Genomic DNA, 26,240 nt, shown 5'->3' with positions numbered 1-26,240 from the left:
GACAGGGTTTCACTGTGTTAGTCAGGATGGTCTCGATCTCCTGACCTTGTGATCCGCCTGTCTCAGCCTCCCAAGGTGCTGGGATTACAGGTGTGAGCCACCACACCAGGCCTAAATACTATATATTTTAAAAGCATCAGGCTGCGGGTGGTGGCTCATGCCTGTAATACCAATACTCTGGGAGCCAAAGCAGGAGAATCACATAAGCCCAGTGGTTTGAGACCAGCCTGGGCAACAGGCCGAGACCTCATCTCTGAAAAAAAAGAGTAAAAAAAATTAGTCAGGTGTGGTGCTACACACCTGTAGTCCCAGCTAACTCTCAAGGCTGAGGAGGAAGGATCGCTTGAACCCAGGAGGTTGAGGTTGTAGTAAGCCATGATCATGCCACTGTACTCCAGCCTGGGCAATGGAGTGAGAGACTATCTCAAAAATTTAAAAAAAAAAAAAGTTTTTAAAGCATCAGATAGGCTTGCTCTGCAAAGATCTTAGATTTTTGCAGTCAGAAATACCTAGAATTGTTTGAATTCCAATTGCGACAGTTGTAGGAACCTTAAACAAGTTATTTAAAACCCCAGTCTTGGCTAAAAATGGAATCTAAGGCTGCAAAAATGACAGAAGATCATAATATAAACTGTGTGGTGTACAGTCTAGAACACAGTCTTAGTTTCCCACAATTTACTAAACCCCAAAGAAAAGACGGGAGAGGAAGCCGGGCGCGGTGGCTCAAGCCTGTAATCCCAGCACTTTGGGAGGCCGAGACGGGCGGATCACGAGGTCAGGAGATCGAGACCATCCTGGCTAACACAGTGAAACTCCGTCTCTACTAAATATACAAAAACTTAGCCGGGCGAGGTGGCAGGCGCCTGTAGTCCCAGCTACTCGGGAGGCTGAGGCAGGAGAATGGCGTGAACCCGGGAGGCGGAGCTTGCAGTGAGCTGAGATCCGGCCACTGCACTCCAGCCTGGGTGACAGAGCAAGACTCCGTCTCAAAAAAAAAAAAAAAAAAAAAAAAAGAAAAGATGGGAGAGGAATGCACTTACCTTTAACTCCCTTCACAAACTGGTGAATGATGACACCCAGTGATGACTATAACATTCTCAAATGAGGGAAATTAAAATGCAGAAGAGAAAAAAAAACGGGCCCTACCAAAAGCTTTCACAACTAGGGACTTAACCTGAAAAACGAGATTTTGTTGTTGTTGTTGTTTAAGATGGAGTTTCGCTCTTGTTGCCCTTGCAATGGTGTGATCTCAGCTCACTGCAACCTCCACCTCCTGGGTTCAAGCGATTCTCCTGTCTCAGTCTCCCGAGCAGCTAGGATTACAGGTGCCCGCCACTACACCCAGCTAATTTTTGGTATTTTTGGTAGAGATGGGGTTTCACCATGTTGGCCAGGCTGATCTTGAACTCCTGACCTCAAGTGATCCACCCGCCTGGACCTCCCAAAGTGCTGGGATTACAAGCATGAGCCACTGTGCCCAGCTGAGATTTTTTAATAGATAGGGTTTTTTAAGAGAATGCAGGACAGGACTAACAAAAAGAAAAAAAGAAATACCCCTCTACTGCACACTTTGATAATGTGGTGGGAGTTACTAAGAAATTATTTTAGGCAAATAGAAAGGGAAAGTGGTCCTTGGAAGGTTTTTCGTAGCTCCAGAAACATTTCTTGTCTAGCATAAAACCCTGGCTCTTAAAGGCCGGCAACCTTTAAGATGCAAATGCAAGAGGGTCCACCCAACATGGCAATTCCCACTGTCATCATCTTGCCCTTGCCCCAACAGGTACCTAACAGCATGGCCGCCCCCACATAACCCCACGTGTGTAAAATGTCATGGCACGCTGCATTTGCAGTATTAAAGGACTAGAGTGGGAGGGCTAGTTTTCTCGAGGGCTAAATGACATGCCTGGTTAAACCAACCCTCTGAGCCCTATGCAAATAAGACACCACTCCCTCCAGCCATCACATAAAACCAGCTAGTATGTGAGGTCTCCTCTTTCAGCTTTAGAGCACCCCCACCCCGGCTCTGTAAGGGGGAGCTTCTTCCTTCTGCCTTCTCCCTTCTTGCCTATTAAACTCTCTGCTCCTTAAAACCACTCCACGTGTGTCCATGTCGTTTTACCTAACTCAACTCAAAACAAAAAATCTGATGTTCCTCTACTCCTCAAAGCCGTATCAGTAACAAGGCAGTGTCCCAGGCACAAAGCAAGAACAAGGACTCCATTCAGCTAGAATTCTGATATAACTTTAACAAAAACTATACATTTAATGGGGGTCCGGGTGTTGTGGCTCAACGTCTGTAATCCCAGCACCTTGGGAGGCCAAGGCAGGCACATCACTTGAGGTCAGGAGTTCAAAACCAGCCTGGCCAACATAGTGAAACCCTGTCTCTACTAAAAATACAAAAATTAGCTGGGTGTGGTGGTGGAAGCCTGTAATCCCAGCTACCCAGGAGGCTGAGACATGAGAATTGCTTGAACCTGGGAGGCGGAGGTTTCAGTGAGCCAAGATTGCACCACTGCACTCCAGCCTGGGCAATAGAGACTCAATTTCAATAAATAAATAAATAAATAAATAGGATATGATAATCCTCTTTTTAACCAACTTGTAGGTTGTGTACTCATCAAGTTTTAATTGGATTCAATTTTATCACACATATTTCCTCTCAAGCACCTGTTTTTTCACTGGATTTATTAAATTTTTTCATTTTTGTCATTAATGATCTATCTCCCCATGAAGACAAGAATCATATCTACCTTGACTACTACTGTATCTGCAGTGCCATCTCAAATGTATGGAATCTGGTATAAACTTAAATTATCTACGAATGAAGAACCTGCTCTCAGACCGAGCAAGAGCTCATTATGCCATCTAGTGGTCTACATGAGTAACAGCTCCATTAAGTACAGTAATTCTAGAGGGCAGGTATGTGTTCAAACAATCACTACTTTGGAAGAGAAAAATAAAAATACAGGAATTAACAAGAACAGGTAAAAGACTAGGATTACTACCACAATTGGTTCCATCTCCTACATCTTCTAGAGAACTATACAAGGATTACAAGGATTACTAATATCCAGAATAATGACCATCAACACTGCCATATTACCAAAAACTATATCCAATCCTTTGATTTCCCTGGACCACATTGGAAGAATTGTCTTGGGCTACACGTAAAATACACTAACAATAGCTGATGAGCAGGGAAAAAATTGTAAAAAAAATAAAAATAAAAAAAAAATCTCATAATATTTCAAGAAAGTTTATGAATTTGTGTTAGGCCACATTCAAAGCCATCTTGGCATATGGCCCACAGGGCATGGGTTGGACAAGCTTGTTTAAAGACATACAAAACAAAATATTCCATTTGTCAAGCATTCTTGTTAACAAAAAAAGATTTTACCAAACGTCTTTCAGTGACATCTCTTAAGAAATGCTGCTCGCTATTATTTTGGAAGTCTGTATTAATAATTAAAAAGTACTGATACTCTCCAGTCATCCATGCAATAATAAATCTGCATTTTTCTTTTTTCTTTTTTTTTTTTTGAGACTGAGTCTTTCTGTCACCCAGGTTGGAGTGCAGTGGCACAATCTCGACTCACTGCAACCTCCACCTCCTGAGTTCAAGTGATCCTCCTGCCTCAGCCTCTCGAGTAGCTGGGACTGCAAGCGTGTGCCACCATGCCTGGCTAATTTTTGTATTTTCAGTACAGACATGGTTTCATCTTGTTGGCCAGCTTGGTCTTGAACTCCTGACCTCAGGTGATCCACCCGCCTCAGTCTTCCAAAGTACTGCGATTACAGGCGTGAGCCACCACACCCAGCCCAGTATAAACCTGTATTTTACAGCATAAGTAAATAGAACTTACCTGATGTCTAGACCTATCTGGCAAATGTTAAGTTCAGACTATGTTGACTTTTTTGCTGATGGCTGTAATAGAAGATATTTTTACTCTAAATAGTCAAATTTGCCTTAAAATGCTAAAATATTTAACTGAACCAAATTTTGGGTTTTGTTCCTTTATTTCAAAATTCTCAAACAACTCTATGCTCCAATTTATTTGAATGTACTATTGGTGCAGTGGTCCACAAATATTCTCTAATACATACAGTGACACCGATAATTACTAATACTACTACTAATTTTACCAATACTAGTGTTACTCCACTATTTTCCACATTTCTCACAATACCTTGGGTTGAAGGCAGAGATCAATACAGTGGTTTTATTTTAAAGTAAAATTTAGCACCGTGTTTTGCATCAATCTCGTAAGACACATGTACATTCGATCAGTATGCTTATTAGGACTGCCAGGACTAGAGTTTAACAGTAAGAGTCTCGCCTTACTTAAAAATGAGAACATTACCGGATTCGACGGCGTCCCTGTAGATTCACTGCTACTGCTTCTTTCACAACATATCTCCCTTATTACACACAGAGCCAGGCTTTCATCAAAGGAAAGGGAAATACTATCAGATTTGTGGCGTTTTCTTTGTCGTTCACCAGATAATTCATCTGAATTTTCTTCTGGATATGTAAGGGAAAAAAAATAAATTGCTGTACTGTGATTTAGAAAATTGAGCTGTTTTGAGTACCTATCTGTACAGAAACTTAGTTCCAATAAAATTAGCTTCAAAAGTTAACACTGTTTTATTGAATCTGTCCAACTACGAGTTACAACAGAACACTAGCTGTATATGTGTATTTGTTTGTTTGTTTATTTATTTTCTGAGACAGGGTCTTGCTCTGTCGCCCAGGCTGGAGTACAGAGGTGCAATCTCAGCTCACTGCAACCTCTGTCTCATGGACTTCAGCGATCCTCCCACCTCAACCTCAGCCTCCCAAGTAGCTGGTACCATAGGAACGCACCACCACAGCTCACTAATTTTTCTATATTTTGTATAGACAGGGTTTCACCATGTTGCCTAGGCTGAGAATACTATTTTTTTAAAGGTTTCTATTCTTCTTTCAGAACTCTATCTCCATACATCACAATTTAATCCATCTAATAAAGTTTTTATTAACCAAACAATCTAGGAATTTTATTTTCTGCCAAAACCAAACTTTAAAATATAAGAGTTCTTTTTTTTTTTTCTGAAAAGAGCCAAAGTGGTTAATTTACTTATAAGGTATTCTTAATGTTTCAATTTCTTCAGTACCCTACATTTTTTCTTTTGAGACAGAGTCACACTCGACCATCCAGGCTGGAGTGCAGTGGTACATTCTCGGCTCACTGCAGCCTCTGCCTCCCAGGTTCAAGTGATTCTTGTGACTTCAGCCTCCAAGTAGCTGGAATTACAGGCGCGCACCACCATGCCTGGATAATTTTTGTGTTTTTGGTAGAGATCGTTTCACCATGTTGGCCACACTGGTCTCAAACTCCTGGCCTCAAGTGATCCCAGTGCCTCAGCCTCCCAAAGTGCTGGGATTACAGGCCTAAGCCACTAAACCTGGCTCTTCAGTATCCTGTATTTTAAACAGAAATCAAAACCAGTAAAAATTTTCCATTTTATTTTAAATAATAAATTATCTCTGAATGGGTCAGAATGTTAGACAAATCTGTTAGACATGAGAATCCTACCTTACACTAGACATAAAAATGAATTCCAGGTGGATTAAAGATCTAAATATAAAGAACAAAACCATGAAAGTACCTATAACAAAATATTCTTATAACGCTGGGGTGGAAAAGTATTTCATAATACTGCAAAGCCCTCAAAAAAAAAGACTATCAAGATTAGATCACGTCAAGGTTTACATGGCAAAATAACATACCAAACAAAAGTTAAAAGGCCAAGGTCAAATTCAAAGATAATATCTGCAACATATATAATAAAAAAATACCCATATCATACATATTATACAAAGTCCTGGCCGGGCGCGGTGGCTCAAGCCTGTAATCCCAGCACTTTGGGAGGCCGAGACGGGCGGATCACGAGGTCAGGAGATCGAAACCATCCTGGCTAACACGGTGAAACCCCGTCTCTATTAAGAAATACAAAAAACTAGCCGGGCGAGGTGGCGGGCGCCTGTAGTCCCAGCTACTCGGGAGGCTGAGGCCGGAGAATGGCGTGAACCCGGGAGGCGGAGCTTGCAGTGAGCTGAGATCCGGCCACTGCACTCCAGCCTGGGCGACAGAGCGAGACTCCGTCTCAAAAAAAAAAAAAAAAAAAAAAAAAAAAAAAAAAAAAAAAAAAAAAAAAAACAAAGTCCTACCATATCAAGATAGACTGGATTTTTTTTTAAGGAAACAGGAAAAAGCAGGTCACAGAAGAAATACACATGACTAATAAACATATGAAAAATCGAGTCATATACTTGAGTAATGGAAAAAAGAAATCTCCTACCTCCTAGGGATCAAAGAAATGCAAAGGGAAATGATCTCATTTTTCACTCATGAGAATGACAAAAATTAAAATGAGACAATATCAATGATTTGAGAAAGGATTTACTTATTTATTTATTTATTTGAGACAAAGTCTCACTCTTGTCCCCCAGGCTGGAGTATAATGGCGCGATCTTGGCTCACTGCAACCTCTACCTCCCAGGTTCAAGAGATTCTCCTGCCTCAGCCTCCTGAGTAGCTGGGATTACAGGTGCTTGCCACCACACCTGGCTAATTTTTGTATTTTTAGTAGAGATAGGGTTTCACCATGTTGGCCAGGTTGGTCTCGAACTGACCTCAGGTAATCTGCCCGCCTCAGCCTCCCAAAGTGCAGGGATTACAGGCGTGAGCCACCGCGCCCAGCCAAGAAAGGACATTTTTATACAGTTAGTAAGAATATTAAATCGTCCATCATTTTGCAGGCAATTTCTCTATCCTAGAGAAATATATTCTATACTAGAAATATATTCTCTATCCTAGAGAAATATCTCCATAATAATTTAAGAATATATGTGCAAAGGTGTTCACTGCAGCCTTATATGTAAGTATTTAATAGGCTTATGGTATTAAGTGAAATAAAATCCATATCCCTGAAACAGGTACAACTCTCACACCTTTGCTCATTTCATTTCCCTCTCTTGGCCTATCTAACCAAAAGTCATCTCCTCTTCCTCTCAATTCCCAAAATACTCTTACATCCCACTAAGAATTTTTATGTTTTATCTCCACAACTAGATCACAAGTTCTTCACATGAGCTCTTAATCCTGTTTGTATTCTCTATCTTAAAAAAGGTGATCTTGGCCGGGCTGCAAATTATAAATAATGCTGTAATTAATATCTCTACATATAAATCTTTGAATTTTTAACTACATCCTTAAGATAGATTCCTAGAAATGGAGTTACGAGGATAATGTTAAGAACTCTAAACCTTTTTTTTTTTTTTTGAGATAAGAGTCTCATTCTGTAACCCAGGCTGGAGTGCAATGGCACGATTTGGTTCACTGCAACCTCCACCCCCTAGGTTTAAGTGATTCTCCTGCCTCAGCCTCTCGAGTAGCTGGGATTACAGGCGCCTGCCACCACACCCGGCTAATTTTTGTATTTTTAATAGAGACGGAGTTTCACCATGTTTGCCAAGTTGGTCTCGAACTCCCAACCTCAAGAGATCCACCCGCCTCAGCCTTCCAAAGTGCTGGGATTACAGGTGTGAGCCACTGCAGCACCAGGCCATTTAAGCTTTTTTATAATCTGAAAAATTTAATCAATTTTTACCAACTTATACCAACTTGTAGACCAACAGTTTATCAGTGCTAATACACAAGTTGTAAGGATGAGTAAAAAATTTATTTTTGCTAATTTGATAGACCAAAAGGACACCCTTTAGGCATTTTTTAGTATCTGTAAAGCTAAAATCACCAAAATTCACCCTTTCCCCCTATTTATTAGTCATTTGTATTTACTGTGGGAAATTTCTGTGAACTGTCTGCCCTTTTTGCTATTTGAAGTTTCAATGTTTTCCTTATTGATTTGGGGAGACTTTTACGTAATACAGATATTAACAGTCAAATTTAAAGTGACTATCTTTCAAATATGTTGCATTCTATTTTTATCTTTTAAACTCATTTGAAATTCATTTTGGCATAAGGTACAGATGTAACTTCACCTTTTTCCCAAGTAACTACCATTTGTTCTAGTTCCACCTCTGCCTAGACACCTCTGCCCTTCCTGTCTTCTGCCCGCATGTACAAGATTCTGGTCTGGGTTCATTTACTCTGTTTCACTGATCTGACATTCTCTTTCATCTGAATCATACGGTCTTAGTTACTGTGACTTCCTCAGGCTACAGTCTTCTCCTCTACTAACTGTTCTCAACTATTTTCTCTGTCTTTTTTTTCTTTTCTTGAGACGAGAGTCTCGCTCTGTTGCCCAGGCTGGAGTGCAGTAGTATGATCTCAGCTCACTGCAAGCTCTGCCTCCCCAGTTCATGCCATTCTCCTGCCTCAGCCTCCTGAGTAGTTGGGACTACAGGCACCCAACACCACGCCTGGCTAATTTTTTGTATTTTAGTAGACACGGGGTTTCACCGTGTTAGCCAGGATGGTCTCGATCTCCTGACCTTGTGATCTGCCTGTCTTGGCCTCCCAAAGTGCTGGGATTACAGGTGTGAGCCACCGCACCTGGCCCTTATCTCTTCATTTCTAAAATGCTATTTACTTTCTGTTTTAAAACTCATAGGTATGTACTATCATTTATTAAAAACAACAATTTAAAATTTTAACTGTTAAGGTGACTAAGAATAAAGGCGAAAATGGAGTTTATATGCCTGCCTCCTATTATCTTTTTTTTAGACAAAGTCTTGCTCAGTTACCCAGGCTGGAGTGCAGTGGCGCAATTTTGGTTCACTGAAACTTCCACCTCCCGGGTTGAAGCAATTCTCCTTCCTCAACCTCCTGAGTAGCTCGATTACAAGTGTGCGACACCAGGCCCAGCTACTTTTTGTTTGTTTGTTTGTTTTTTAGTAGAGAAGGGGTTTCACCATGTTGGTCAGTCTGATCTTGAACTCCTTACCTCGTGATCCGCCGGCCTCAGCCTCCCAAAGTGCTGGGATTACAGGCGTGAGCCATCACACCCGGCCACCTCCTATTAGCTTAACAGAGAGTTGGCTAACTATAAACTCCAGGTGGGGCACAGTAAACTATGCCTGCTGTAGTCAGCCAGAAAAATATTGCTAAATAAGCAATTTGTAAATCTAATAAAATCAAGGATGAAAAAACTCAGAGGTTAATTCATCTCAACCAAAAAAAGGGAACAATTTAATTAAGTCTAAAAGCACTAATTTAATTAAAGAAAGAACATCAAAAAGCTGTGTGAATGTGTCAAATACTCATATATACCTGTCTCACTAATCGCTCTCCTTCTAGATGAGGTAGATGGTCTAGAAACCAAATGTGAAGACGAAGGTTTCTCTTCCTGACGCTCTTGCACAAGGTCCTAAGCATTCAGGAAAAAAATAAAATACAACAAACTTAACATAACCAGTAAGCTAATTTGTTGTAAATAACCTTTCCAACTGGCAAATAATATTACATTAGAATGAGAAATTTACTTAAAGATTACCTTTTGATCACTCCCACCTTCAAGGTGACACCTGTTCTCACTCACAGATGTACCTGAGTCTGATGATTCTGAGAGAAAAGAAAAAGAATCAGAAACTTGGTGGGTGGGGGGAGGGCGGCTATTCAGTAGATATGTGATCAGTCTAACACAAACCCTTATGCAATTTAACCTTTCAATAAACATTAAACATGTATTTTCCAGGTGGCACCCTCATACTAAATGTTGCAGATGTAAGTAAAATAATTCAACTTTAATGTAGAAGAGCAAAGTATAATCAAGACATTAAAAGATTGTAAGATAAATTAGCAGAGAGACAGGACAGTCATTATTTGGTAGGGACAGGGAGTGTCTGAGGAGCAAAAAATCAGGAAATATTTTGTAGGACAATGTGAAAATAGGGCTAGGAAAGGCCATTCCAGACCAAGAAAACGCCATGTGAAAAAGTATCCAAAAGCAAACTAACAGTTCCTGTTGCAGGACACCACAAGCAGTTCATTATTACTGGAATGTAGGCAGGTTCAGATTGTAAAGGATCCTGTGCGTCTAGCCAAAGCAGGACTCAGGCTGTCATTCCCTTATCACTGCATTCTTCCCAGCAGATACTTCAGAATCTTCCCTAATGCGATGTTGCAGCCACTCACCATTAAAAAGGATTTAATCCAAGAAAGAAAACTGATTTCTAGCTCACAGAAAATATTACATCCAGAGAGCAATAATGAACTCCTAAATGGTAATTTTAAGCAGAGAGTGACAAATCACTCTGGCAAAATATAAGAAAAATAGGGCAGAGGCAGGAAAACCAGTATTAGACAATTGCAATACAAACTAAAAACGATTAAAGCCTAAACTAAGGCATGGAAGACAAATTCCAGAGAAATTAAATAGGTAAAAACCAACAAGACCTGGTATTTAATAATAGAAGGCAAAGAAGAAAGGAGTTAAGATGATTCCAAGACTCTGCCTTGGGTGAATAAATGAGTGGCACCATTCACGAAAAGAGAAACTTTAAAGATAAACAGATCGGATGGGAAGATAAAAAACTGAGTTATTCAGACACATAGGTTTCATTTGTAGTGGGATATACAGACTTGGAGCTCAAAAGTCAAAGTTTCAGATTTGGGATATACAGACAATCATCATCAAATACTCTTTACTACCCCCTTGGAAACATTTTCATCTTAACAGTGAACTTATGCCTGGACATTAACATTTTGAAATTATGCATTATCATATGTTAATTTTCTCTTTATACTACGGGTAAGGTATTACACTAATTTTCTTAAGTTGTACATAATAGGTTATATTGTCCAGGAAGTTTGGATTAGTATAAACAGATGCTACAAAAAAGATGTAATAAAAAGGAAGCCCTAGGCCAGGCACAGCAGCTCACGCCTGTAATCCCAGAACTTTGGGAGGCCAAGGTGGGAGGATCACCTGAGGTCAGGAGTTTGAGACCAGCCCGGTCAACATGGTGAAACCCTTTCTCTACTAAAAATACAAAAATTAACCAGGCGTGGTGGTAGGCACCTGTAACCCCACCTACTCAGGAGGCTAAGGAAGGAGAATCGCTTAAACCCGGGAAGCAGAGATTGCAGTGATTCGAGATCATGCCACTGCATTCTAATTTGAGTAACAGAAGAGACTCCATCTCAAAAAAAAAGTGACAAAGTTGAGAACATGGAATAGGAGTTCTGAAGTTAAATCTACTGGTATCTAAATCAAACTCAGACTGCAAATAATTTGTAAGTTTCCATCTCAGTAATATAATTTTTCTAGTAATGTGCCAAAGTTTATTTAAACAAATGAAGGAATTAATACATCAGGGATACATACTTCAGAAAATTCAAAATACTACTACAAATACTATAATTGTATATTTAGCTATCATACAATTTCTTAAAGAGCTTTAAAACAATAAAATGCCAAATCATCAGCCTAGTAACTACTTTTATTCTGGGATAAAATGGAGGTACTTTTCTGGGCTTTAAATCCTAACTTTGGAAGAATAAGTATTCAACACATTTATTAAATACCACATTAATAAAACACTATACTGTGTGATGCAGAATGCAAACCTGAATAGGACATAGGTAACAAAAATATAAACAAGTATAACAGCCAGGCGCGGTGGCTCACGCCTGTAATCCCTATACTTTGGGAGGCCGAGGTGAGAGTATCTCTTGAGCTCAGGTTGAGACTAGCCTGGGCAACAGAGCAAAACACCATTTCTACCAAACATACAGAAAAATTAGCCAGGCATGGTGGAGCGTATCTGTAGTCCCAGCAACTTGGGAGGCTGAGGGGGAGGATCATTTGAGCCCTGGAGGTGGAGGATGTAGTGAGCCAAGACCACACCACTGCACTTCAAGCAGGGTGACAGAGTAAGAGTCCCTCTCAAAAACAAAAAACCCACACGTGTAACAAAGCAATTTTACAATAAAATCTGAATATGGAATAGAGGAAGTACAAGGGAGTGGTCATTTCATTCTAGGAACTATATAAGCTCCTGACAGGTGTTTTTTTGTTTTTGTCTTTTTTAAGAAATGAGGTCTTGCTCCGTCACCCAGACTGGAATGGCATGAGCACAGTTCACTGCAGTCCTGACCTCCCGGGCTCAAACAATCCTCCTGCCTCAGACTCCTCAGTAGCTAGGACTACAGGCATGCACCACTATACCCAGCCGATTTTTGTAGTTTTTGCAGAGGCAGGATTTTGCCATGCTGCCCAGGCTGGTCTTGAACTCCAGGGTCAAGTGATCCTCCTGCCTTAGCCTCCTAAAGCGCTGGAATTATAGGCATGAGCCATCACACCTGGCCTAACAGCATTTCTTAACTGTAGTTCGAGGATGGGCTTTAGGAAGGGTGTAGTGTGTTCAAAAGCAAACTGTGGGGCCGGGTGCAGTGGCTCACACCTGTAATCCCAGCACTTTGGAAGGCCGAGGCAGGCAGATTGCAAGGTCAGGAGTTCGAGACCAGCCTGGCCAACAAGCTGAAACCCTGTCTCTACTAAAAATACAAAAATTAGCCGGGCATGGTGGTATAAGCCTTTAGTCCCAGCTACTCGGGAGGCTGAGAGAGAAGAATTGCTTGAACGTGGGAGGCAGAGGTTGCAGTGAACCAAGATCGTGCCACTGCACTCCAGCCTGGGTGACAGAGCAAGATTCCTTCTCAAAAAAAAAAACCAAACTGTGTACATCTCTTCCCAACTCCATGTTTTTAGCCTTCAAATGAGAGTATTATACTATGGGAGTCAGCAAGCACATAAATCAGGGCTTTTCTCATGGAAAGAAGGTTGTAAAACACTTATTGACTTATCCATGTATATGTACCCACGTGCATCTTTCTGGAACAAGAACCCAATGCTTTTATCAGCTTATTTAAGAGAGATGTGACCCAAAAATAACCAGTTAAGAATCAGAAGTAGGAACATAAAATTCCACTTCCACAAATTGGTAAACAAAATTTTGTCTATAATCAAAGAAAAAGACCCATCCTTCATCCTCACACAATGTCCTACGTAGGTAACTGTATTATTTCCCAAAGCCTTTCAATACATTTTCAAGGTAGATCACTCCTAAATAGGAGCTTCTGAAATTATGGACCTTTCAAAACAAATCCTAACTCTGATATCCCAAGTCTTAAATTAATGTAACAAGGTATTTAACCTTACATTAGAACCTCAGTATAATGTGGTTTTAGTTCATATGTACTTCTAATAAATTTATCATATTTTTATTACAATATTAAAGCAACTTTTAAAGAGAATCAATTACAAAACATGCACATGAACAAAAATGTCTTTAAAATCTTTTTATGGTATTTATTCATGATGCTCAAAATTAACTTACCCTGCTGATTGACTACTACCAAGTTTCTGTAGATCATGGTATATATTTTCCTTGTAGACAGAAAAAAAAAATAACAAGAGATGTATATTTTAAAATAATTTGTATTAAGCTGGATTTAACCAGACTTTTACATACATACTTAGTATGAACTACTGCACACATTCAAAACCAAATTTATCATTGGCAAGCTTGTAGGCACATAAAAGCACAATAATTAGTAGCACAATGATTACGTACAGCTACTTTTAATAATTATTAAAGTCTCTCTAGTTGAAAGATTTCACACTGCCAATTCCTGAAATGTGCTTTGTTTGGACTTTACCAAACCTCAAAAAATGGGTGTGCAAGCAGGAAGCAGTTTAACGTACTTATTTTCAAACAGGAATGTTTTTAGCTATGTGCTTAGTAGCAAACTGCCAAAAAAAAAAGTATTGAGTTATGCAAAATCCATTAAACACAAACTGCCCAAAAAAGTATCGAGTTATGCAAAATCCATTAAATAGGAATTTGATTATAATCTTGACTTTCATCAAGCTTCAACTTCCTTTCTTGATCTTAACACTTATTAACAGAGGCTGGGCGTGGTGGCTCACACCTGTAATCTCAGCACTCCGGAAGGCCAAGTAGGGTGGATCACCTGAGGCCCGGAGTTCAAGATCAGTCTGACTAACATGGAGAAACCCCATCTCTACTAAAAATACAAAATTAGCTGGGCGTGGTGGCGCATGCCTGTAATCCCAGCTACTTGGGAGGCTGAGGCAGGAGAATCACTTAAACCCGGGAGGCAGGGGTTGCGGTGAGCCGAGATCATGCCATTGCACTCCAGCCTGGGCAACAAGAGCAAAACTCCAACTCAGGAAAAAAAAAAAAAAAAAAAAAACTTATTAACAGATAAAGCAGCACTCATTCATTCAATAAATACAGACTGAAAACCAACCATGTACCAGACACTGGGGAAAACAAAGAATCAAACAGAAATGTATATGCCCTGATGAAGTTTATATCCTAACAGGAGGATAATTCATTTACCCCAGTATTCGTTGATGTCACAATGGATTTTTCCTTTTCTTTTTAAACTAAGGATTTGAGAGAGTGTTAGTCACAAAATATTGCTCCTCACTCAATATTAAGAGGAAATATGATCCCAACTATCTTTTTTCACCCTTGGGAATAAGGATACGGCAACCTAAACCCACAACATTTTAAATTCATATCCTTTTCAAGTAAGTAATTTCTCCTATTTCTTATCTCTCAACATTTAGAATTCAAATCCAAGGAAATCATACTTCCAAACACTATCCGAAGATTCAATATTCAGACCAGGCACAGTGGCTCACGTCTGTAATCCCAGCACTTTGGGAGGCTGAGGCAGGCAGATCACGTGAGGTCAGGAGTTCGAAACCAGCCTGGCCAACATGGCAAAACCTCATCTCTACTAAAAATACAAAAAATTAGCTGGCCATAGTAGCATGCACCTGTAACCCCAGCTACTCAGGAGGCTGAGGCAAGAGAATCACTTGAACCTGGGAGGCAGAGGTTGCAGCCTGGGTAACAGAGCAAGACATCTCAAAAAAAAAAAAAAAAAAAAAAAAAGAAGATTCAATATTCAATAGCTGAAAAATTCACCAATATACCCATATATTTTTTAAATTTATAAAATTAAATCATATATCCCAAGGCCAAGTTTAAAATGACAACATATATGGATATTAAACAAAGTGATTCATCAATGAAAAAATAATTATTTATAATATATATTAATTATATTATATAAAAATTATAATATATAATATTTAAAAGCTAGATGAAATTAAATACAGTACTATATTTAAAACTAGGTTAAAACACAGTTGCACATAATATACAAACGACTGGTAAAAATAACTTTTGGTAACAAACTATAGTCCTTTTATTCTCTACTTTTCTTAGTTTTCTGTCATTTCCTAATGTTCAATAATATAATATATACTATGTTTACAATAATGAGGTTGTTTTAAAATTATAAAATCCCTTGCTCAGTTGAGGAAGTTATCTATTTTAATAAAATAAAATCCCATTTAATTATCATCTTTTCAGCTATACTATTGAGCATTAAATACTAGCAGAAGCTAGTTAACTGTTCCAGGTGAAAGCATTCATTCTATTAATTAACAGAATGAATGCTAAGGCTCAATACCGATTGCCTGTGCTAAACCAAATGTGACAAAGAATTCCAAATATAGGCCGGGTGTGGTGGCTCACACCTGTAATCCCAGCACTTTGGGAGGCCAAGGCGGGTGGATCACCTGAGGGTGGGAGCTCAAGACCAGCCTGCTCAACATCGAGAAACCCTGTCTCTACTAAAAATACAAAAATTAGCCAGGCGTGGTGGCGGGCACCTGTAATCCCAGCTACTCGGGAAGCCGAGGCAGGAGAATCTTGAACTCAGGAGGCGGAGGTTGCGGTGAGCCAAGATTGCGCCACTACACTCCAGCCTAGGCCACAGAGCAAGACTCCCTCTCAAAAACAAAACAAAAAAGAGAGTAATTGAGATGGAGTGTTACTCCTGTTGCCCAGGTTGGAGTGCAATGGCGCGATCTCGGCTCACCACAACCTCCACCTCCTGGGTTCAAGCAATTCTCCTGCCTCAGCCTCCCGAGTAGCTGGGATTACAGGCATGCACCACCACGCCTGGCTAATTTTTTATTTTTAGTAGCGATGGGGTTTCTCCATGTTGGTCAGGCTGGTCTCGAACTCCTGACTTCAGATGATCCACCCGCCTCGGCCTCCCAAAGTGCTGGGATTACAGGTGTAAGCCACTGCGCCAGGCCTAATTCTAGAATACCTGGGTTAAATTCTGCTGGTTAAGTGCCATAATGATAAGTGACCACGAAAATGATCTCCAAAATATCTAAGGCTCAAATTTAAGCCTTTACTACTTGGTGGTATACTGTTTCTGGGAGTGACTGGAATAAAAATTTATAATAGCTACGACTAATACTTGAATGCTTGGTATGTGCCAAAAACTATGCTTTTTTTATACAACGTCTCTTTTCAAGAGCTTTAACCTCCACATGAAGTATTTAATTATCCCTATTTTATAAATGGGGAAACAGGTTTATAGAGGTTAATCTACCTAGTCACAAAAGTAGTAAATGACTGGGCTAGGTTTCAAACACTGGTTTATAAGATGCCAGAGCTCAGGTTTTCAAATAATATGCCACAGAGCTAAAAAATTAAATTTCAGCATGTCTTTTATATGTTTTACCAGTTTTTCTCTGACAAAAGTGAATGAGGGTAGAGGTGAACTGAAATGTTAGCCCAACAGGCTTTTTACAATGGACTAAACTGAAGAATTACCTGTGCTCTTTCACAGAGAAGCTTGGCACACCAAACAAATCTCCTAGAAGATCATTTGAACAATATACAATATGTTGTTGCTTCTCATCATATAATCGTTTAGTCATAATATACTGGCCAAGATAAAAAAGAACCTGAAATAGAAATATGATTTCTGAGCATTAAAGAAAACTAAATGTTAGTTTTAAATACATTTAATAATATACTATTAATCTGAATGGGGTAAACAACCAGCAACCATATCCACAACTATGTAGAACAACCACCATTTTGTACTTAGAAGCTACTTTTGGCTGGGCGCAGTGGCTCACACCTGTGATCCCAGCACTTTGGGAGGCCGAAGCGGATGGATCACCAGGTGAGGCGATAAAGACCACCCTGGTCCCATCTCTATTAAAAATACAAAAATTAGCTGGGCATGGTGGCGGACACCTGTAATCCCAGCTATTCCGGAGGCTGAGGCAGGAGAATGCTTGAACCCAGGAGGTGGTGGAGGCTGCAGTGAGCCGAGATTGCGCCACTGCACTCCAGCCTGAGCGACAGAGAGACTTCTCTCAAAAAAAAAAATAAAAATAAAAAAGAAGAAGAAACTGTCCCCAGCTCTTCTGACTCTTAATCCAATGCTCTTTTTACTACCCATACTAGCTTTCACTACCTTCCTGTGTGCCCCAGAACAAAGATCCTATAACTGAGAACTACATCAGACAATACATACATTACTGTTACACAGTTTAGCATAAGCATTCTAAGTCTTTATGATGGCCTTGGCCAATTTTCTCATTTCTATCTACTGCTAAATCCATACTTTTTTGTTTCCTTAACTGATTATACAATGATAGTAAGGTCAATCCCAAATTAGCCCTAAAAATACCATTTAACCTGGCACTTCCCTACAAGCACTGTCTTTGGATTTAACTGGCTAAGCAGGCATCAGTCTTAAAGGAATATTCTTATGTGACTGGACAGATTGTTGTCCAGCAGTGGGAAAGGAAAAAGGAAGAGAACTTAGATTTATTCCACCAAATATCCCTTAAGGAAGTTTCTAAAAGCATAGCTGGAGAGGAAAAGGATACGGAAGCTCTTCCTGCCCCACTATACTGTTGTAGGAAAAAAACTTTAATGTTTTAAGTAATCTGAGTCCCACAAACTAAGTGGGAGAGAGAACAGGCATATTTCAATCACACTGAAATTTTGCCTAAGGTGGCTCAATCTCTCACTGAAAAGCATGAAAATCATGCTTCTGTGCACAAATTTAAAGCTGGGGAATGCACTAAAATGCTAGATCCATTAAATATATGGTCATGAATCAGCTCACCTCTATCCCAGAAAGGTCAGTATACTGTACTCATGTATCTCTAGTGCAGAAGTTCTTAACCTGGGATCCAGGGATGCCCAGGAAGTCCTTGGATAGAATTCAGGGGGTCCATTAATTTGGATGGGAAAAAAATTCTATCTTTATTTTCACAAACTTCTAACTAGAATTTAGCTTTTCCTTCGATTATAAATGTAGGCAACAAATCACAACAGTATTAATACCTGTGATTTCATCACCAACAAAAATCACAGGTGTTTTCATATCATACTGTGCTTATGGCAAACATTTCAAAATATGACTTATATTCCTCACTAAATCAAAATTATATTTATTGGCCATGTATGGTGGCTTATGCCTATAATCCCAGCATTTTGGGAGACCAAGGCAGGTGGATCACCTGAGGCTAGGAGTTCAAGACCAGCCTGGCCAACATGGCAAAAGCCTGTCTCTACTAAAAATACAAAGGATTAGCCAGGCATGGTGGCAGGTGCCTGTAATCCCAGCTGCGTGGGAGGGTGAGGCAGAAGAGTGGCTTAAATCTAGGAGGTGGAGGTTGCAGTGAGCCAAGATCCCGCCACTGCACTCCAGCTTGGGTGACAGAGCGAGACTCCATCTCAAAAAAAAAAAAAACAACAAAACACTATATTTATTATAGCTGCTTCTAAATCTTAGTACTTATTGTGTTAATAAAAAAAGCACATATATCACAAATACTATTTTGGTAACCGTATTTTAGTATGTTTCCTTTGTAATTCTATACATTTTATTTCATATATTTAAAAACATGATTCTTAGAAGGAGTTACCAGTCTAAGAAGGCTTTCACCAGTCTACCAAAGGGTTCACAGCATAAAATGGTCAAGCGCCCCTACAGGGCTTCTGCTTATCTGAGTTCCTAGCTGAGAAATGAAACTCGAGTATAATTAGAATTTTCAGCTTTAAAATATAGTCCAAATGACCACAAAATTAAATGTTGCTGCTTAATGAAAAATCCTTCTATATGGCCAATTTCTCCCCACAGTCTTGAAAACTTTAAGTATGGCTACATGTAACTAGTAAGATGCTAGTTATCTCTTGATTCAGCTTACCTCTTTCATAGTATAAGTGTCTTTTTGTGCACCAACAGACTTTAATAACTTCAAAAGCAATGGCTTTGGTCTAACCTATAAAGAGAAAAGAGCTGTTATTATACTTCCAAAATTATCCCAGAACTATAGGCCCTGCAGCAAACATATCGATCAACTTCAATAAAGGGGGTTTGGAAAAAATGCTGGGGAGGATCTAATTATTATGCAAGTATCATGGAATCATCAAGTATCATTAGTTGTGATCACAGATAGCATCCAATCCAAGACAGGAAAAATTACTTTTTCCTTCAGCTATTTATATTACCTGCTTACTGCCTTACAAACAACCATAAATTCTTAAGATCCAATGAGCTTACGGTACTGATCCAATGAGCTTCTTGCAAGCTAACTTAGAGAATCAAAGAGAAATGAATAAATCTTTAGAGTGGATCCTGTTATCAATCTTCTCTAAAGATTAGGTTCCTGAAAGCTAGAGAACTTAACTAACTAACCCAAGCTGACAAGAGTAATTAAGAACAGATCAGACATACCAACCCAGGTCCCTCAACTACAACTCACCATTTTCTTCCTACTATATCATGCTGCCTCTTAGTTGGTCTACATTTCAAATATCTACTTGACAAACATTTACTGAGCTAATACTATGCACTGGACAGTAGTAGGTACTGCAAAAAAAATTACAAATAAGACATATGACCTATATTCAAGGAGCCTGCCAACTAGATTACGGGTCAATTTTTTTCTGTAAAGAGCCAGACTGTTAAATATTTTAAGCTTTTCATACAAATGGTTCTATCCAAGTAAAAAGTATAGTTACTATGTAAACCAACAGGCATGGTTGCATTCCAGTAAAATTTTCTTTACAGAAAGAAAGGAAGCTGGCTGGGCGAGGTGGCTCATGCCTATAACCCCAGCACTTCGGGAGACTGAGTGCTAGAGGTTCGCTTAAGGCTAGGTGTTCAAGACCAGCCTGGGCCATACTGAGAGACCCCACCTCTACAAAAAAATTTTAAAATTAAAACAAAAACAGGCAACAGGGCAAAGCTGGCCAACAGGCTAAAGTTTGCCTGCCACTTATCTAGAAGTTTTACAAATGGTATTGAGAAAAATAACTGCCATGGGGGAGGGGAATGTAATGTACTTACATGCATTTTCTCTCTTCCTTTTATCAAAATCTGCAAAACTCAGTATCTTTACAGCTTGCCACCACCCACACAAACTGGTACCTCTGCACCTCTCTTTGATATGCCCCAGTCCTGTGTCTAAATCTGACAGCTGTTTAAAATCTGACAGCACCCCCACTGGGAGTGTCTTAAAAACAGATTTTTAAAAAATTGCCTATTTCCAGCTAATCAATAAAACAAATATTAAACAACTGAAAAATTTAAAATACATATTGAATTATTAATTTTTCTGATTGCACTTTTTTTTAACTGTGCGTATATATGCACTTTACTTTCAGGCAAAATAATGAATTCTCTCAAAAAAGATTTAAAAATTATCTTTTTTCTTCTGAATTTTTAATATATGCTATATTAGCTTCAAATTAGATAAAATAACTCTAAGTAAAAATCTGTAATGGAAGATGGGTGTGGTGGCTCAGGCCTGTAATCCCAGCACTTTGGGAGGCTGAGGCAGGCAGATCACCTGAAGTCAGAAGTTCGAGACCAGCCTGGCCAACACAGCGAAACTCTGTCTCTATTAAATACACAAAAATTACTTAGGTGTAGGCCAGGCACAGTGGCTCACACCTGTAATCTCAGCGCTTTGGGAGGCCAAGACAGGTGGATCACGAGGTCAGAAGTTCAAGACCAGCCTGGACAACATGGTGAAACCCTATTTCTACTAAAAATACAAAAATTAGCCGGGTGTGGTGGTGGGTGCCTGTAATCCCAGCTACTCAGGAGGCTGCAGCAGAACTGCTTGAACTCAGGAGGCAGATGTTGTAGTGAGCTGAGATCATGCCACTGCACTCCAGTCTGGGCAACAGATCAAGACTCAGTCTCACAAAAAAAAAAAAAAAAAAATTCTGTAATGGAAAGCCATCAGTATATTAGTGACTTAAAAGACATGTATTAGTGAGAAATGGCTATAAAAGATAATAGCATTCGTAATCTTACATTGAAGAACAGGAAGATAAATTATAGGTAAAGATCTAAATATCTAAAAAATTTAAATCTAGAAGAAAATATAGGAATATATTTGCAAGATAGGAGAGTTCTTCCAAAGCATGATAAGAAATTCAAAAGCCAACAAATTTTACTTCATAGAATTGTTCTCAATGGGGAAAAGACAACATAAAAGCAAATGCTACATTAGTAAGCAACAAAAGTTAAATATACTTGAAACACATAGAGCTACTCCAATTACTAAGAAAAATTTTAAAGAACCAAAAGGAAAATGGCCAGAGAAGACGAGGCAAATCCCAGAAGAAACAAATGACAACAAAATGGAGGCCTGCTGCAGTGACTCACGCCTGTAATCCCAGCACTTTGGGAGGCCGAGGCAGGCAGATCACATGAAGTTGGGAGTTCAAGACCAGCATGACCAACGTGGAAAAACCCCATCTCTACTAAAAATACAAAATTAGCTGAGCATGATTGCGCGTGCCTGTAACCCCAGCTACTTGGGAGGCTAAGGCAGGAGAATCGCTTGAACCTGGGAGGCAGAGGTTGCAGTGAGCCAAGATCTCGCCATTGCACTCCAGCCTGGGCAACAAGAGTGAAACTCTGTCTCAAAACAAAAGGAAAGGTGCCCAGCCTCACCAAGAAACTAGGGAAAAATGAATTTAAACAATGGCACAGTACCTTTTATCAAAAAAAAAGTAATAATAATTAAAGATTGGTAATATTCAGTGTTGGCAGGAGTGAAACTGTTAGAGCCTTTTGGTGAGCAAGTTACCAGCAGCAATCAAATATGAGTAAAATTTAGGACTCATCAAGCCTGTAATCCCAGCACTTTGGGAGGCCGAGACGGGCGGATCACGAGGTCAGGAGATCGAGACCAGCCTGGCTAACACGGTGAAACCCCGTCTCTACCAAAAAAATACAAAAAACTAGCCAGGCGAGGTGGCGGGCGCCTGTAGTCCCAGCTACTCGGGAGGCTGAGGCAGGAGAATGGCGTAAACCCGGGAGGCGGAGCTTGCAGTGAGCTGAGATCCGGCCACTGCACTCCAGCCTGGGCAACACAGCAAGACTCCGTCTCAAAAAAAAAAAAAAAAAATTTAGGACTCAGGAGTTCTAATTCTATATTTTTCTTTTTTCTTTTCTTTAATACAGTTTCACTCTTATCGCCCAGGCTGGAGTAAAATGGCGCAATCTTTTTTTAATTTTTATTTTTATTTATTTATTTATTTATTTATTTATTTTTTTTTTTTTTTTGAGACAGAGTCTCGCTCTGTCACCCAGGCTGGAGTGCAGTGGCTGGATCTCAGCTCACTGCAAGCTCCGCCTCCCGGGTTCACGCCATTCTCCTGCCTCAGCCTCCCGAGTAGCTGGGACTACAGGCGCCTGCCACCGCCCGGCTAGTTTTTTGTATTTTTTAGTAGAGACGGGGTTTCACCGTGTTAGCCAGGATGGTCTCGATCTCCTGACCTCGTGATCCGCCCGCCTCGGCCTCCCAAAGTGCTGGGATTACAGGCGTGAGCCACCGCGCCCGGCCTAAATGGCACAATCTTGGCTCACCGCAACCTCTGCCTCCCAGGTTCAAGTGATTCTCCTGCCTCAGCCTCCTCAGCAGCTGGGATTATAGGCACGCACCACCATGCCCGAGTAATTTTTGTATTTTTAGTAGAGACAGGGTTTCACCATGTTGGCCAGGCTAGTCTTGAACTCCTCATCTCAGGTGATCGGCCCGCCTTGACCTTCCAAAGTGCTAGGATTACAAGGGTGAGCCACCGCATCCAGCCTATAATTCCATAAAATCTTTCTTACAGAAATAGTCACACGGGATGGATGTACAAAGCAGCACTATCTGTAATACTCAAAAACAGGAGGCAATTTTTAAAAAGCTGTCAGTAAAGTCATAATTTTTAAAATGGTATACTCATGCTATGGAATACCATGCAGCCATTAAAAAGAATTCTGTAGACTTTATTGACAAGGATGCAAGTCACAGAACAACTATAGTTTCATCTTGTTAGTACAACAAACAGGACAATAACATAGATTTAAATTCAAATGTAAATATATGTGGGTATGCACACAGAAAAAATCTAAAAGGGAACATGCAGCAAAAAGACTGGAATTTTCAGGTTTTACTTTAAAATTTCTCTAATGACAAAAATCTTTAAAACAAGCATGAATAATTTTTGTGACTTTTAGAAATCATTTTTAAAAATTAAATACTGGGAGGTCAAAAAGGAAAAAAAAAATCAGTCACATAACAAACATAACTTCAACCACGCTTAACAATGTAATGGAACTAATTTTTAAAGCCTATGTGGCAAAGGGCTAAGAAAATACTGACCAGTTCTTAACAGTTTTTAACTCCACGCAGTCATGCCCGAGGTAGCACACCTTAAGTTATGCACATACAATGTCATTTACAGAGCCATGCTATAATTGAGGTATATGAAATTTAGTTTATCACTTCATAAAATAAATTATTAAAATTACACGAGACAAAAATACTAACCAGGGTCTCTTGTTCAGAAGCTGGAATCTGTGAGGTGGTTACAGCACCATCAGTAGGTACAGACATGTTGGTATTGCACATTTGCCTACAAGAAGGAAAAAAAAGACGATGAAAACTGGAAATCATGAAACATCTGCGAAAAATTAATCATATATAAAGAACATAAACAACGCCTTTGTTAAAACTAAAGCTACAAGCAAGTCGGTGCTTACCTGGATCAGCAGAGAAAAAGTGGTGTGCGTCTGTGCCCACAGGTCTACCCTCCAATCGCCACTGAACACAGCTGGGAAAATGCATGGTTTAAATAGCCCCAGCTGGAGACAAGTCAGGACTTAACTCCTTTTACTGCAGTTTCGGAACGTGTCTGAACTTGACCAGCTCAAGAGGAAAAGCTGAGTCAACCTGCCCATGGAACTGGCCCAATCCCGCCCAGACTATGCGCAGCATTCACAAGACCGACCCGACAGGCCCCTGCGATTACCGGGACCCCGCCACCGAGGCGGCCCCGCAGCCCCCAGCCCACGTGACCTTTACCCCGGACTCCCGCGGAGACCTCCGAACCACTCCCGCCCCCCGCCGCCGCGAGAGCCGTCCGAAACCCCGCCCTCCTCCCTGGCGGCTACTGCCTAGCCCTAGTCCAACAAAACCTCCGCAAAGCCACGTGCCCCGCGCCCCGAGCCCCCAGCCACAAACCGCACAAAGGCTGCGAGCGGGCAGAGGCTGGGAACCAGCGATGCAGGGGACACCGTCACAGCCCAGAACCAGAAGTGACCGGTCGCTGCCGGGCCAGTACCTGCTCCTCACCATCCGGGGTTTTCGCGCTTGGAGTCGGGGGTCCCTCGAGACTCCCCAGTTTCCTTCACGGGGCCCGCGGAAGCACGACGTCCTGGGCCTTGGGAACCATTCCACTCTCGGGGCCAGGGCACTGGGCGCTCGAATGCACTAATCCGGGGAGGGACGGGACTCCTGGCTGCGAAAGCAGCAGGATCTCGGTCAGAGGGGTCGGGGCCGCCCCTCGGGCTCGACTTCTTGCTCCATCTTCCCGACACACAGGGCCGGAAAAGCCCCACGAGCAGCCAAGCTAGCCGCGGTGCCGCGGTGCGCGCCCCCTACCGCCGGAGGGGAGCGTGCGGGGCGTCGCGGCGCATCCGGGCATTTGTGCGCGCGCACACACCCGGCCCCGCTTCCGCCAATTGGGTCAGGGGCTGGGCCGCACCGCCTCCGGGAAGATGGAGTTGGGAGTGTCGCCCCGCGGGCGCGGCGTACTCTGAGGCGGGGTGGGAGTCTTGGACGCGAACTGGGCGGGTGGGGCTCGGCCCGGGCGCGGCGCCTGCCTGGCTTGGCACTGGGAACACTCCTTTAGCCGTTGCGCTATTTTTATATTTCTTGTATTTACGCTTCCCGCCCGTGGTGGAAACTGCGACAAATGCGGATCTCCGTGTCGCTGTTACCAAAAAGAAACCAAAATTAACAGCTGTTTAATACGTTAAGCCCACTGCACTAGCCGCTGGAGTTGTACACAAATGAGTCAAGGCTTGTTTTTAATAAAGATTTAAAATAGCACTTAAGGCAGGCTTATACACCGGTGCATACAGCTGCTATGGTTGGAGAACAAAGACGCTGGTTACCGTTGGTGGGGAGGGGAGCGGTTACTTTTAGAATGTTTGGGTTTGGCCAGGCGCGGTGGCTCCCGCTTGTAATCCCATCACTTTAGGTAGGCCGAGGCCGGTGGATCACTTGAGGTCAGGAGTTCAAGACCAGCCATGGCCAACATGGGAAACGCTGTCTCTACTAAAAACTACAAAAATTAGCCGGGCATGGTGGCGGGCACCTATAATCCCAGCTACTCGGGAGGCTGAGGCAGGAGAATCCCGTGAACCCAGGAGGCGGAGGCTGCAGCGAGCCAAGATCATGCCACTGCACTCCAGCCTGGGCGACAGGGCAAGACTGTTTCTCAAAAAAAAAAAAAAAAGTTTGGGTTTGTTAATCTACACATTCATTATCATTAAAATATATATTTATATGTTATGCACTCATTCTGACTCACCTACTTGCCCACAGAGGTGTGGCAAAAACGTTTTTGATGCAGTCTCATAAGTTGAGGACATAAAGAATTGAGTTAGCTAAACCCAAAAACACAGCCGTTGCAAAGAAGGAACACCTTTCTTTGGCCAGTAGGTGATTAGCTCTTTGTAAACAAGGGCCTTTTTTAATAAAGTTATATCCTTCCCTTCTGCAGCTTTTTTTATAAAGTTATATCCTTCCCTTCTCCTGCTTCCCAGCCTACCAGAAAGTAACCTTCCTTAAACATAGTGGTCACTCAGTTGATTGAAGTTGATTGTCAATATTATTAACTTAAGAGATTTAATATGTGGCTTTTAAAAAGGTAATCTCCATCAGATCAAATACAGTGGGGTTTCTAATTGTTAGACTCAGTGCTTGAAATTGGATGAAAGAAAATCTCAAGCAGTGAGAAAATGTTAGCATGAAAAGAAAGATAAGTGATAACGCTGGGC

At 41.0% G+C, this 26,240-nt stretch overlaps 1 protein-coding gene across 14 annotated transcripts in view; it reads right to left on the bottom strand.

Annotated features, from left to right (window-relative positions):
- MDM2 (MDM2 proto-oncogene) overlaps positions 1-24,838 on the bottom strand; it is a 33,893-nt gene extending 9,055 nt beyond the window's left edge. For 2 of the 14 annotated variants that reach the window (XM_005571498.5, XM_045365591.3), the window contains exons 1-8: positions 24,518-24,838; positions 23,725-23,809; positions 19,090-19,164; positions 16,688-16,821; positions 13,349-13,398; positions 9,502-9,569; positions 9,279-9,375; positions 4,365-4,525 (exon numbers count right to left, since the gene is read on the bottom strand). In XM_005571498.5, the coding sequence (XP_005571555.2) occupies positions 4,365-4,525; positions 9,279-9,375; positions 9,502-9,569; positions 13,349-13,398; positions 16,688-16,821; positions 19,090-19,164; positions 23,725-23,809; positions 24,518-24,531 (684 nt within the window). In that variant the 5' untranslated portion in view covers positions 24,532-24,838. Of the gene's footprint in view, positions 1-4,364; positions 4,526-9,278; positions 9,376-9,501; positions 9,570-13,348; positions 13,399-16,687; positions 16,822-19,089; positions 19,165-23,724; positions 23,810-23,936; positions 24,103-24,517 lie in introns of those variants that run through there. The other 12 variants (XM_065524552.2, XM_045365589.3, XM_045365590.3 and 9 more) reach the window with 12 other exon arrangements.
- Between the last annotated feature and the right edge of the window lie 1,402 nt (positions 24,839-26,240).

Source organism: Macaca fascicularis, chromosome 11 (assembly GCF_037993035.2).
Source record: "Macaca fascicularis isolate 582-1 chromosome 11, T2T-MFA8v1.1".
In the NCBI taxonomy this organism is placed as follows: Eukaryota; Metazoa; Chordata; class Mammalia; order Primates; family Cercopithecidae; genus Macaca; species Macaca fascicularis.
Note: the sequence above shows the minus strand (reverse complement) of the source record. Positions and strands in the feature narration are given on the sequence as shown.